The sequence below is a fragment of the Seriola lalandi genome, unplaced genomic scaffold (genome assembly GCF_002814215.2).
Source record: "Seriola lalandi dorsalis isolate HSWRI2012SDOR001 ecotype SW California unplaced genomic scaffold, Sedor1 jcf7180002054579, whole genome shotgun sequence".
In the NCBI taxonomy this organism is placed as follows: Eukaryota; Metazoa; Chordata; class Actinopteri; order Carangiformes; family Carangidae; genus Seriola; species Seriola lalandi.
Genome location: NW_019525132.1, coordinates 2,108,116 through 2,121,890, shown reverse-complemented (window position 1 = coordinate 2,121,890; position 13,775 = coordinate 2,108,116). Strand labels below are relative to the sequence as shown.

The following is a 13,775-nucleotide window of genomic DNA, read 5'->3' as shown; positions in this document are numbered from 1 at the left end:
TGCACCTAATCACGGAGGGAAGACAAAACGCCATCTCACTGAGATCTCCTGGCAACAAAGGAGCAAGGAACAAATCCTATAGAAGCAAGTGCAGGCCTTGATCTCAGTGTATAGTGGAATAATATTACTAATCTTTTTTCATTGTGAAAGGAGAAACGGAAATGAACAACTGATGATCAATAAAATAGGACTCAGGATAAAATTTTTTATAATAAAATAAGTATAGTAACATCAGTACATAACAGACTGACAATAAGATTAAATAAGCAAAGGCCTCATGATAAAAGTCCATTTTCAAAATTGAAAATTAAAGCTAAATCTCTTTGTGTTAATCTGTTTAGATAATGACAATGTTAAAATTCCAACAGGTGATTTACGTCTATGCTACAGAATCAGATTCAGGTTTAACTGTCAGCTGCAGGTAAACTAAAGAGGGTGACATCAGTGCCGTAAATAGTAAGTTATCATTTAATTTTTGTATTGAATATCAGGAACAGTATTTTCAGTGTTTATTTGTGATCATGCAGGAAGCAGTTTAAAAAACAGAGAGATTCAAATAGCTCGTGTGTACAGTTCACAACACCCAGCAAAGAAAACATTACAGTACATGAAATAGTTAAATATGGATGGTGTATGCTCCGTTTATCTGTACAGTCTGTATAGAATGCCTTGATTGTTTTTGAGATTGTGTTAATATTCGTCTCAGCGTCCTCCGGCACTGAATGAAAGATAGTATTGTATTATGTGCAAACATTGTTACTCCTGTTCTAAACTTATGCTTGCATACTTTTAATATGCAGTAAGTACTGTGTGTGTCATCTTGGTTCACAACTGCAAACTATTCTGCTAAAACGTGAAATATGTGTTTTTCTGTTATTCATGATGAAACGTGACAACTGACAAAATACTGTAAGATGCAAACAGAGATCAACAGAAATCCAGTCTACAAGCATGCATTGGCAGAAACTACAGATTAAAAAAAAAAAAAACAGGATCCATGATGGATTTTTAGTTCTCTGGATGTCAGATATCCTGATGAGATACTCAGGTCAGGCGTGTATCAGCTCTTGATATTAAATGTCTCACAGTTTTGGCACATGCAGGTCAACCATTTTAGCTGTAGTAGATATAAATCCAGGGGTTGGTGCAGCTGTTGAGACTGGCCAGCAGCATGATGATAGCAAACACGGGACCTGAAAGAGAAAGGATAGATGACGTATGGGCCTTCAACAAAGTGACAGTAATTACCAATTGGATATATTTGGTCCTTCAGGTTTGGGGATCTACTTTTCTTTTTTTTTTCCAAATAGACCAACCTTGACTAGGCGCACTGCTTGGACTCCATGCAGACCATAACTGTGCAACAAAAAATGGGCTCCAACACACGGTGTATGCCATTATAATAACAAATGTCATCTTCACAGTCTTGAGCATCGCGTTGGACACCCCCTTCGTGTCTGCGCGCCCTGCCTGCAGCGCCTTTCTCTTCATGTTGAAGTAGATTGTTGTGCATATTCTTATTTGACAATAGAGTAAAATGACGGCAGGTATGGCAAACACTGATAGGGTGATCCAGCTGATGTAAACCCTGCTCCCCCACGGTTCAATAAATGTCGCCCAGCAGTCGTACTGGTTCTCCCCCACCTCTTGGAGAGAGAAGATGAAGAACTGAGGAGCGCTGAAGGCGAGCGAGAGCAGCCACGCTGCGCCTATGGAGAGATATCTCCTAAATGAGCCGTTCAAGAAGGAAACCATCGGTTTGCAAACCGCATGGTACCGGTCTAAAGTCATAGCCACTATCATGTACGCGGAGGCAAACATCCCAACCACCTGCAAGTATTTTACCAACCGACACAGGAAGTCTGTGCCTCGGAACCTGTGCGTAATTTCAATGGAAAACTGCGGCAGGACTTGGAAGAAAGCCACCACCAGATCAGCCAAACACAGGTGCAAGAGGAAAAGCTGGGTCCTTGAGTTTCTTTTTCGCTTCTTCCAAAGTGTGCCTAAGAAAAAAAGATTACCAGCCGTTGCCAGCACAAAAACCAAACCCAAAATTCCTGCTCGGATGAGCGCAAAATGTTCATACACCTCTCCATCCATATCTAGTGCCATTTCAGAGATGTTGCTGCTGGAATCCATTCTAGCACGAATTCCTGATGTTTCCCGCAAGACTCGTAACTTCAAGGTTCAATCGACATTTCGGCGCATTATCAAGGTGTTGGAATATTGACAAGTTGGCGCGGGAACATCTCCACATTCTCCTCCTTTGGTGCACCACGATGCAAAGTGACTGCGGGGGCTGCGAGGAGCGAATCCATCGACTTGAAGGGGAGAGAGGGGTCAAAGTTGTCAGTGTTGACTGAATGTCAATATGATAATTGTGACATTCATATGCACACAAATATAGAAATCTAGGAAATGACTAGAATTGACCAATGTCATTTTTTAATCCTTGGACCCATAACCTAAAAATGCACTGTGAAATGGAAATCTTTTCCCCCCTGAACTGTTTAAATGTATTATTAATCTTTATTAACCTGTAACTCCTCAGAACTGACTGACTGTCTTAAGCGGTCCTCAAGGCTAAAATGTTTGTATTCTGTTATAGATTACGCTTAATCTTTTGAGTTTTTCAGATCCAGAGATTGTTTTCAGTGAGAGTGTAAGTGCATCAGGAGTACATACTGTATACCTTCCAGATGCTCAGGTGCATTACTGATGTAGCAACTGATTTAGTATTAATGCCATAATGTTTTTGCATCTTACTTGCATTGCAAATATCTGGTTTTGAAAGAGCAGCTGAGAAAACCATTGCATCAGTGGTGAAACGAAAACATTGCTATACTCCACTGATAATAGAGGCAGGCTGGACAGTAATTCACTTGGAGTTTCCATAAAAGCTCTGAAATTGAGACTGAAGAGACAGACAGGCAGAGACAGAGATGATATTGTCCTCCACAGAATACAAATGTCACAATATACAGAAGCATGAAAATTCATAAAAATGTCATGTTATATTTAAGCTTAAAAAGTCATAAAAACTACATAGTATGGCAAGGCATAAAACGTCAAAGTATAGTAATGCATGAAAAGGCATGAAAATGGACCAAGTAAATGCCTGATTCTGAGGTATAGTGAATAAAAGGTTTAAGTATAGATCCATCAGGTCATAGACACATTTTTTTTTCTCTGACCTGATTTTACTTTTTATACACACACACACCATTAGTGTTTCATTCCTCTTCATGTGAACAAGATCTTCTTGAAAAGACACCTCCACATGTATTAACCTTTAACAGGGCAGCAATCTGCCTGGATCTATCAGATAGTAGGCCTATTATTATAATTACTGACTAACACATCAATCTTCAGCCATTGTTTCACACTGTACATGATCCAACCCTCTAGGCCTCCAAGCAGTGAAACACCATGAAAATCAGGCCCACAAAAGCCATGTGATGTTATAACACAGCTCTCGCTGGCTTTGATTCACTGTTTCATTTTGACTGCAAGACATTCAGAATGTGAACTATTATTTTCAAAAAACACTGTTGCCCCACTGATTTTAAAACCGTTATGAACAATAAGTGATTGGCAACTATGTGTGCATGTTAATCTAGAAAAAGAGAGATTGGTTATTGATAGAACTTCCAAGAATGTAATTACCTCTAATATTTAATCACTGATTACTTCAAGCCAAGTACAACCCTGCCTGAAGGGCGTAAAGATTTTTTTAGGCACACATTCAGCTGTTTTCTGTTCAAGACACAAATGGTCACAGTGATAGTTAAACATGTGTTATAGTGTTGTCAGTGCATCAAAATGTCTGAAATCGATTGCATAATTCTTAACACCTGTATTTGTAATTTCTCAGTTCAGTTTTTGCAATGAAAATATTTGTTCTTTTTATTATGACGACGTTTTGTCGATATCTAGTGGCAGAAATACAGCACTGCACAATAATATAGGCCAAGTGCGTCACTTCCTCTCTTCTTCCTGTTTAGTTTTTCTAACCAGCACCACCACGTAGAATGAAACATTTCGGCGACACATTTAACGGTCTGTGTTTTGTAAGGTAAGAAGAAAACAATTTATTATGTGACATTGTGTCAAAGTGGAAAAACTGACAATACGCCGTTCATTCATTAACGTGGCTAGCAGCAGCTAATAGGTTGTAGCTAGTAAACGTTTTGCAATGTACACAGCTGTCTGCTTAGCAAGCTAGCTTTCAAACATCATGCTCATGAGGTGTTTATTCCTTTGAATAAATATATAATATAACATAAATAGTGTCGCAGTCTTGAATACGTCTGAATCAGTTTTGAACCTGGCTAACATTTAGCGTTGCAGCAACTGTGAGGTCCAACAAAACAGACAATTCAGAAGCAGTGAATGAGGACTGGCAACTAGCTTGTCATTTTCGTTTCGAGCTATTTTATTGCGAAGTGGCTAGGGTAGCAGAAAATTCAAAGCCACAATGTGGGATCTAATGACAACACTGGTATTTTTGCAAGGATTCGGGAATCTTCCGGGTGGTTCTGTGGTGTCTAATGACAGTCGATTCAAAACTGCACCGCATTTCGGAGCAAAGTCTTGCTCTCAATAACGTCCGCCAGCCACTTCTCTCTGAATCTGGTCCTCCCCGGCGTGTGTACCAGCCTATTTGACTCCACCACGAAGTGCACCTCCACGGGCAGAGTTTGGTCTCTGACTTTAGAGGTGTCCATGATGAAGTAGACACAAGCCGTCCCCTGAATAGGCTTCCGCGGTGTCGGGGTGCTAAAGCGTGCCCGGTAGTGGTAGAAGGTGTGATGCTCCTCCTCGGTCGTGAAGAGAAAATCCAGACTGTAAAGCCAGCATGGCTGCACATCCCATGTTTGAATGTATTCCCCAATCTGCTGTTTCCCCACTTCCATCGTGAAGTCTTTGTTTGCAACCCACTTAATATTCTTCAACTCACTCTCAGGAGAGTTTCCCTCCTGCTCCTTCGTGATAGTGTGGCGGTGTTTCTCCAGCAGGGTTTTTACAAGTTGAGCTGACTCCGCTGTGAGATTGACATTAGGTGAAGGTCCGTGAGTTTCCATATTGTCCCTGTAACACTGGTCAATATACAGGAAACCTATTTTGCAAAAGCTGCTGTCAGCATCTGTTGTTGTTCGAGGTGTTGCTATGGTTACCAAGGCCCTCTGTTGGCCCAGTTTTTACTTGCAGTGTTGACTCCTGCCATATAGATGGTGTTTTGTTTTACATTTTTTGTGCACACTGTCTCTTGAGATTATTTCTATTTCATCCTTTTTCCAGGAAATTGTGGAACTAGCAACATTGATACTTTCCCTTCCAAAATGGATTTTCCACAGAATCCACTGTAGTTTGTTGCAGGCAGCCCACCAGGATGCTGCATTATTTCACACAGACATTAAAGCATTATCCAGTTGCCTGATTGACTTAAATTTCCCCCCGCTACTGTTCCCAGTGAGCAGACGCATGTCGCGGATCAGGACCACGCTCGACAGTGTCACCAAGGCAGTAGGCAGCACAGACCTAATTTCCAAGTTCTCCCGTCTGAAGCCTGGCAGCTCTGCAGTCGACAGCACCCATGTGGAAAAAGCCCTGGTCAAAGCAGAGACCGTAAACTCAAACAACATAGCTACTCCGTCACCACCTGAAACCACCATGAAAGAAGACGAAGAAGGTGAGAGGAACACAGCAGAGGAAGAGTCAGAAAAGCAATTGCACAAAGTTACAGAAAAGCCTTTTGTTGTCACCAAGAAGTCAACATCCAGTTTAGCTTCAGCGGCAAGTGTGCCTGGCCCGAGCTCGTCCTCAACTGTGGCAAAACAAACTATGCAGCTGTTTCACCCAGCAGCTCTTTCAACCAATATGGATGAGACCCACAAAACTCTGGCTCAGCACATCAATAATTACTTTGGCACCAACACACAGGTAGAAGATGGAGAGAACAGGCCACTGCAGCAGCACAGAGGAGGGGATGATCCTGCTTGTGAGCCTGTTCCTCACCTTACCCCTCAGAGAACAGGGGAATACATTCCTATTTTGTCTCCAGTGGCAGAGTCTAAGAGTATTGAAGTGCCAGCTACCTCTCCTGTCCCTCCTTCACCATCAGAAAAGCTCAGTCCTCCAGTAGGAACGCCCTCTTCTGACACCCCTGCAACAGAAAATGCAGCTCAGTCCATCCCTGTACCCACTACCTCAACTAAAAAAGGCTTCACCCACTATCTATCCTACCCTCGTCCCAGCGTTCAGGCTTTTGTTGGTAGTTACATAGCTCCACTGGTCCCCAAATTCAGAGGTGACTCCAAAAGCATCGCACCTGAGAAGGAGAAGGAGAAGGCAGTCGCTGGGGAAGAGCCCACTGCAGACAAAGCAGGAGAGAAGACAGACAGTGAAGAGGAGAAAGTCGATAAAGTGAAGCAACAGCAGTTGACTCAAAGGCAGAAGGTAAAGTGCTCAGTATTGCTCTAAGGATCATTGAATGCTCAAGGGAGTCCAAAAAGCAAAATGAGAAAAAACATCAATGTTGTCAAATGAATATGTTTTCTGTGTTTTCTGCCAGTATTATATAAAACTGCATTACTAGGTTGTTAAATTTCAACATAGATCAAAAGACCTTTAAAAAGACCTTATATTTTATTAGACGGTTCTAATTTTTTGTTCCTGCTGCCTATTTGTCATGCAGATAATAGCCAGGGTGAGTGTGGACAATAGGACCAGAGCTCTGGTGAAAGGCCTGCAGAGGGTCACTGATGTCAAACTTCTTGCTTCTCGAGTGGAGGAGCTCAGCTATCACCTCCTGGAGTTCCCAGAGACCCGAGGTGTCGCTATCAAGGTTAGTGGGTTTTTTGTTTGTTTTTTGTTTTTAAGTTAGAGGAGTCGCACAGTCCTTAAATGTTTTTGTATCTGGGAAATGTAGTAGTCAGTATGTTTGTGTGTAATTGTGACCTTTAGGAGAGTGTGCTGCCCTGCCTGCTTCGTTTGCGCCAGGCCAGAGACCTTCCTCTTCAAGCCGCTGTGAGAGAAGCGCTGGCCCTGGTTGGCTACACCGAACCTGTCAAAGGAAGAGGAATTCGGGTCCTGGCCATAGATGGAGGGGGAACACGGTACAGTTTTTAAGGAAATGTGATATTTTCTGTATTAAAAAAACAGCTCTCTGCTGATTAATATAAAATGATACAACCTGCTTTTTGCTGTTCTTACAAGCAAATGTTACTGTGGCTAAAGAAAGGAGTCATACTGACAGAAACTACAGTTCTCAGTACTTGCTCCACTGTTTGACTGACAACTAACAAAATATTAAAACTAATTTAGTTAAATTGCACCAGAGAAAAATATAAACAAAAAACTACTATGACAGGCCAAATGGCTATGACTATCTTTATATGTTTAGTGATTTAAATACAATAAGCTGCATTTTTTACTAGTCTAGCTGTGTAAGGTTTGTGACTTTGTTACAGGGGACTGTTGGCCCTGCAGACTCTCCATAAATTGCAGACCCTGACTGGGAAACGAGTCCACCAGCTCTTTGACTACATCTGTGGAGTCAGCACAGGTACATTGTTACCACTTTTTAGTGTTAGTCATTTGTTGTCCTTCAACTCTTCTGTAAGCTTGACTGTCATTGATTCCACATTTGATTTTATGTAAACTGCCCTTTTCACATCATTCTTGTTCCTTTGCTTTAGGTGCCATCTTGGCTTTCATGTTGGGGATTTTTCAAATCCCCCTAGAAGAGTGCGAGGAGATGTACAGGAAGTTGGGCTCAGATGTGTTCAAACAGAATGTCATCGTTGGAACTGTCAAGATGGGCTGGAGCCATGCTTTCTATGACAGCGAAATCTGGGAAAACATCCTCAAGTTAGTCTGCGCGACTCTTTCATCCTTTGTTTTTCATATAATCATATCTCCTCCCTCCTGCCCACCAATTGAATTAAAGACCGGTGCAGAGGTAATTTAATTTGTCCTTTCCTTAAATCCATTTTTGTGTTTCCTCCAGGGAACGGATGGGTGAGGGATGTATGATTGAGAGTGCCAGGGACCCACACTGTCCTAAAGTTAGTCACATCCTTATATGTGTGTACTGTTAATAATACTGCACCTATTTGTGCATGGGTTAATTCTATTTGTATATGTATAAATGCACATACAGAGACACAAAAATGCTCATATTTCAGATGACAAAATGTGTTGTTTTATTTAAGTTTTCCTTCATTACAGAAAAGTGGGAAGAAAAAGACCAAAGTCAAAGTGTTGTAAAAATTATGACTAGGCATGCTTTTATTTACATAACCTTTTTTTTTTTTATGTCCACCAGGTGTCAGCAGTGAGCACTATTGTGAACAGGGGTTTACCTCTGAAGGCCTATGTGTTCAGGAACTACAGACTCATGCCAGGAGTGAGATCCCACTACCCTGGAGACTGCCATCACAAAATGTGGCAGGCTATCAGGGCCTCGTCTGCCGCCCCAGGCTACTTCCAGGAATTTGTCCTGGGAAAAGACCTTCATCAGGTATGACATGAAACCAAGAGAGCTGGGAGAGGCATCGCCAGGTTTAGATCAGTTCAGTTTAGTTTAGTTAGTTGAATTTAAATATTTGAGGCTTTGAATGAATGAGTAATATATAAAAATAGATAAAAAGCAGTGTAGCAACATGGTTTTTAATGGTCTGAAATTGCCATGCACACCGCCTTGGTAATGTACAAAGTCACAGCTCTCTGAGAGCCCTAGATTAGTGCGAGAGGGTCATTTCCTTGAAATCTTACCAATCAATACACTTCCGCTACGATGCTGCATCTCTTAAAAGACTGGTGCCAAGGACAGAGGCGCTGTGGACTGTACTGTACTCTGTGTGAGTGTTCATTAAGGATGTGTGTGTAGATTTGTGTCACTCTTCCAAACGCATAACCTTGAAGGTGGTCCCCTAATTGATTCATCTTCTCTTCTGGCTGTCAAGTGTCTGAGGATTAGAGAGAAAGTGAACAGAATGAGATGGAGGTAGAGAGAGAGAGAGAGTTAGAGGTAGAGAGAGAGTCCGGTCTGTGCCCCGAAACATCAAAAGGCCTTGTCCTCTGACTTAAGCCTGCTGTCCTACAGGGAAATGGAAAGAGGTTTTGATCCCTCATGAAAGACAAAATTTAACAGGGCTCCTGTCCGCCACCATTAGTGTCTGAGAGGATCTTCAAGGTCCAAAATGGGGAAAAATACACTCAATATAATGAGCTTCACATCACTCCTTTGCATCCTCACACTGAGTAATGACTGATTATTACTTAGCTCTTTTTCCTCTTGAGTCACAGACAGACAGGAATAGTGGAGAGGATAAAGTATTAGGTTCCTGAATGGTAGATCAAGTTTAAGTAGCAGGTCAGTGACTGAAAATCAGACCGTTAAGCTTCCTGTACAGTCGCAGTGATTATAAGTCATTCTAGATAAAAGGCATCTGATAAATGACTAGAATGTAGGAAGTTTTTAATGCCTTTTATTGACGACCACTGCGATCTTTTATACTGCTTGGTTGTGCCTTTTGGGTGCTGTTCAAATAGAGTTGTTTAACGTGTTATTTCATGAAATTTGATTATTAGGCCAGATATCTTTAGATGTCTTTATGGGCAGCAATTATGCTCAGGGCTTAGCTTCATTTTGATAACCTACTTAGGCAAAATTAGTCTTATCCCTGCTTCTAACAAGTATTTCTCTCCCCTGCCATTTGCTAATGTAAGACCCATGGTAGACAGGCCTTTACTATGTTTTAAACAATAACACATCCTAATCTAAGCTTTGATTCTCTGAGGCATTTTTAATTAAACCAAATGACCTACTGGTCTTTTTTTTTTTTTGTCTAAAATGCCAATAAGTTTAGTAATGCAACCATTGTGAATGCAACTCCAGAAATCCATGTGACCTTTTCTAGTTTTGATTCTGTGTTAAGCAGACTGTAATGTTCTTTGATTAGTAAGCTAACTAACAAGCCGATATTGTCTGTGCATGATCAGTTTTCCAGCTATAATGTTGTTCCAGACAGCGAGAGATTGGAGTCATTCTTTTAGAAATCAATCAGCTGAGGACCTCTTTCTCCTCACCTCTAACATTGTGATGATAATATGTATTTTTGATTATTTCCATTTTCTTGTATAACAGGCTTTTGTCTGTGTGTTTGTGCTTATACTCCCGCTGACATCTCTGCAGAAAGTATGACAGCAGGGATGGAAAGATGGAGAGTGAATGAGTTGTGTGTGTGTGTGAGTTGTTCTCCACATTCCTCTTGGAGCTGCATAGTTTTTTTTATTATTTTTTTTTATCCACAGTTTGAGGTACCGTTGCCACCCACCGGTCTCACTCCTACTCTAGTTTTCAGCACTAGCAGCGGTATTTCTCAGGAGAATTCTGTCATTGCACAGCATCAAAAATATGTACACACACACACACACATTGAAGAGACACATTAACACAATCAAAGGTAAAATGTAAAGGTAAAACCTAAATATTTCCCCTTGAGCTGCAGGTATTTGTTATACCACTTAACTGTTATTAAACTATACACTAATACCCAATGATTTTCCAGCATTTGGTTGTTGAATTGTATCAGTGTTTTGTTTATGTGCTCATTCAGTTAGGTGAGACCCATGGGTGAGAGGTTGAGGGTCAGAGCTGAGGAGCAGCTGTGTAATTAACCTTCTGTCTCAAGAGTGCAAACTGTGCTCCACTGTTTCAATAGCTCACACCTGAGGGTAAACAGCTTCATAATCAGGCTCAGAATGATGTTTAATTTATGTATTGTCACATATTAATAATGAGACCAGGGCAGCAGAGTGCACCGAAGGAAAGCACCAGTCACTCATAGACGGGTATTTGAATCCAAAATAATTTTTTTAGAGCTATTCAGGTATTTTTTTTTTTTTTAGCTAGGTTAGGTTAAGAATACAAGTTTGAGTTTGAGTGTTTTTATTGTATTGGTTGTTGGTGACTGATATTTACTAACTAAGTTTTTTTTAAAAAATACCTTTCTACTGCCCACCCCCTCTAGAAGCGTGGAAATGACCTTTACCCCTGCTCTGCTAGGGAGTATCGGACCTCTTGTGTGCCACACTCTCCGTCTCTATTAATCCTTGCCAAAAGCACTTCAGTGGTTGGATAAAGTCCAGGACTGGACTAGGGGAAAGACTTAGAAAGAGTGTTCAGCACTAAATCGGTCCAGGCAGCCATTCAGCCTGATTGTCTCTCTTTCTCTTATTGTCGGCATCATTTAGGTCAGCAGCTCTTTCATGAAGCTGGTAACATTATTTAGTGAAAGTGACAACACATGCCTCTTGAAAAAGCAGGGAAATAATTAATGATTAGCTTCTAAATGAACTCAGTCAGGTTTAGAATACTAAAAATGCAACATTATGCATCACTCATGCTAAATTCAGTATTCAATACTAATAATACAATACTAATCATGTATTGCAGCCATTAGACTCATTATATAGGTCAATTCTAGTCCAAATGACAAAGAATTGCTTATTTTAGCTGCTGATAGCTGCTAAAAACTATTTTTCCTACTTGTTTACCTCTGAATAAACAGTGCTGTTTGCCAGTGCAGCACGTCTCTGACGCAGGAGCTTCTTTTTCTTCAGCTTAAAGCTGTGTAGCTCTGGGACAGCTTGTCCTCCTCACCTCATTTGTCCCCTACCGGCTGTCACATCAAATATATTCAAACTAGAGGTACATGTCAGAGATACAAAGTTTCCTTTATGTGATTTTGAGTAAACATATTTGACTGCAGAGATGCTGACTGTGTCTCTCCTCTCTTCTCCTTTAGGATGGAGGACTTCTGATAAACAACCCCACAGCGCTGGCCATCCATGAGTGTAAGTGTCTGTGGCCAAACACACCTCTGCAGTGTGTGTTGTCTCTTGGCACTGGACGGTATGAGGCGGCGGGCAAGAACAGCACGACCTACACAAGCCTGAAGACCAAGCTCACCAACGTCATCAGCAGTGCCACAGACACCGAGGGTAGGACAAGACAAAATGTTGTTCGTATATATCTGATGTCCCACATTGCTTATAAACCACAGATGAGAGGTGTGCGATGCACTGCAGTTCTTCTCGATTTCAGTTGAAATCAAAATCAAAGATGAAAATGTAAAATTGCCTGCAGCTAGCATCAGATTTTGATTCCTTCTCCATCCTTGTTTCAGAGGTGCACACCATGCTGGACGCCCTGCTGCCCCCTGACACCTACTTCCGCTTCAACCCCTACATGAGCGAGGACATCCCATTGAACGAGAGCCGCGTGGAGAAGCTGAACTTCCTCAAGAGCGAGGGGGAGCGCTACCTGGAGCGCAACGAGGCCAAGCTGAGGAAGGCTGCTAGCGTGCTGGGCCAGGAGAAGAGCACCATCCAAAGACTGGCCGAGTGGGCCAAGCTCAAGGCCGACATGTACGAGGGTCTTCCCTTTGTCTCCAAGCTGTAGATGTTAGCCTGGTAACAGTGTGACCACGAAGAGGTTGTTAAGGTAAGAAGGGAACAAACTGGACACATTTTTTAAGCATCTAGGGAAGCGATACTAAATGTTTACATGGTTTGGTCATCATCCATCTAACACTGAAGGATGATTATTCATAAAAAAAGACAGTACTATAAATATTAGTATGAAATTACAAATGTGATGTAATTTATTCTTTGTGAGATAATATGTCGGATGGAGACTGAAAGAATTCAGCAGGTTTTGATACGAGGTTGAGATCAATCACTTGACTGATCAGACAAAGGAAGTAAATGTAAATGTATGAATTTTAAACTGGCTGAAAGCCTTGGTTTGCTGATTGGTGTTGACCGTACTACAAAAACGGTATTAAGAATGAATGCCAACATGATAGGATAACTGTGTAACAGACATGTACAGACATAAGACTGATGTTCTTTTGCATTTTCGGTAACTTGAATACATTAAAATATAATAAATACATGATTGCTTAGTGAGAGCATAAACATGACTGCCTATTTCTAACACTGTACAGGAGAAAGACCTCATGCACTTTGTAAAATAGAATTCTTAACTGAGAATATGTAAATAATATTTGAAGTACAAATTATCTCTTTGAGTGTTATTGCCAGAATTTAGAAATGAGATAAAAGAAATACACTATACTACACTATATACTGGTACCCACACTGACATCTGTTCTCATACTTAAAATAAAGTATTAGAATGTGATCAGCGTTATCCTTGTGGTACAAAGCATGTTCTTTTTTGTTCCTCTGAATTGTGGCCCATTAGTTAGTGTGAAACTTTTGCCTTTAACCTCACTTAAGCCTGAATTCCTCGGCCCCGGCTTTTGTTGCTTTTCAATTTATAAATCTGACATTTCTCATTATCCCCTGATTCCTCCCTTCCTCATTCATTTGTGGAATGCGAAAATTAAGAAAGTGTCATGAAATAATAAAACTTGGTTTTCAAAACCTTGATATAAACTCTGTTCTTTTGACCTTTGACCTCTGGATGACTTATTTGAAATTCCGCTCTTATAAAATGGATGATTATACATACCACAGATATATATGTCATGTTATTTGATTTTAATGATGTTTATCTGTTTTTCCATTCTGCTGCCTCATACTTAACACAAACACACACACACACACACACACACACACACACACATCACAAAGAGCCCCACATAGGCTTGCTACAAAGGAATGCCAAGTGTCTTCCTATGATGAATTGCTTTTTTTCTCCCAATTGTACACATTGATTTTCTGCTTTATTGTTTTGA

The 13,775-nt window shown here is 40.9% G+C and overlaps 3 protein-coding genes across 4 annotated transcripts; 1 reads left to right on the top strand and 2 right to left on the bottom strand.

The window, feature by feature from the left end:
- Positions 1–494: 494 nt before the first annotated feature.
- Positions 495–2,292, bottom strand: avpr2l (arginine vasopressin receptor 2, like). Its single transcript, XM_023417905.2, has 2 exons — positions 1,317–2,292; positions 495–1,193 (listed from the first exon to the last, which is right to left on the bottom strand). Exons 1-2 carry the CDS (start codon positions 2,137–2,139, stop codon positions 1,114–1,116), a joined length of 903 nt encoding a protein of 300 aa, XP_023273673.1. The 5' UTR covers positions 2,140–2,292; the 3' UTR covers positions 495–1,113.
- A 1,667-nt stretch (positions 2,293–3,959) lies between these two features.
- On the top strand, positions 3,960–13,473 carry pnpla8 (patatin-like phospholipase domain containing 8). 2 transcript variants are annotated; one of them, XM_023418012.2, is made up of 10 exons: positions 3,960–4,075; positions 5,302–6,459; positions 6,698–6,847; positions 6,967–7,118; positions 7,473–7,567; positions 7,701–7,872; positions 8,012–8,069; positions 8,330–8,524; positions 11,817–12,012; positions 12,198–13,473. In XM_023418012.2, the coding sequence occupies exons 2-10, from the start codon at positions 5,485–5,487 to the stop codon at positions 12,470–12,472; spliced, it is 2,268 nt and encodes a 755-aa protein (XP_023273780.1). In that variant the 5' UTR covers positions 3,960–4,075; positions 5,302–5,484; the 3' UTR covers positions 12,473–13,473. The 2 variants fall into 2 exon arrangements, with proteins under 2 accessions (XP_023273780.1, XP_023273781.1); XM_023418013.2 differs by having other exon boundaries at positions 3,979–4,075; positions 5,474–6,459.
- Positions 4,074–5,084, bottom strand: akap14 (A-kinase anchoring protein 14). Its single transcript, XM_023418014.2, has one exon. The coding sequence runs from the start codon at positions 5,082–5,084 to the stop codon at positions 4,563–4,565; it is 522 nt and encodes a 173-aa protein (XP_023273782.1). The 3' UTR covers positions 4,074–4,562.
- Positions 13,474–13,775: the final 302 nt, after the last annotated feature.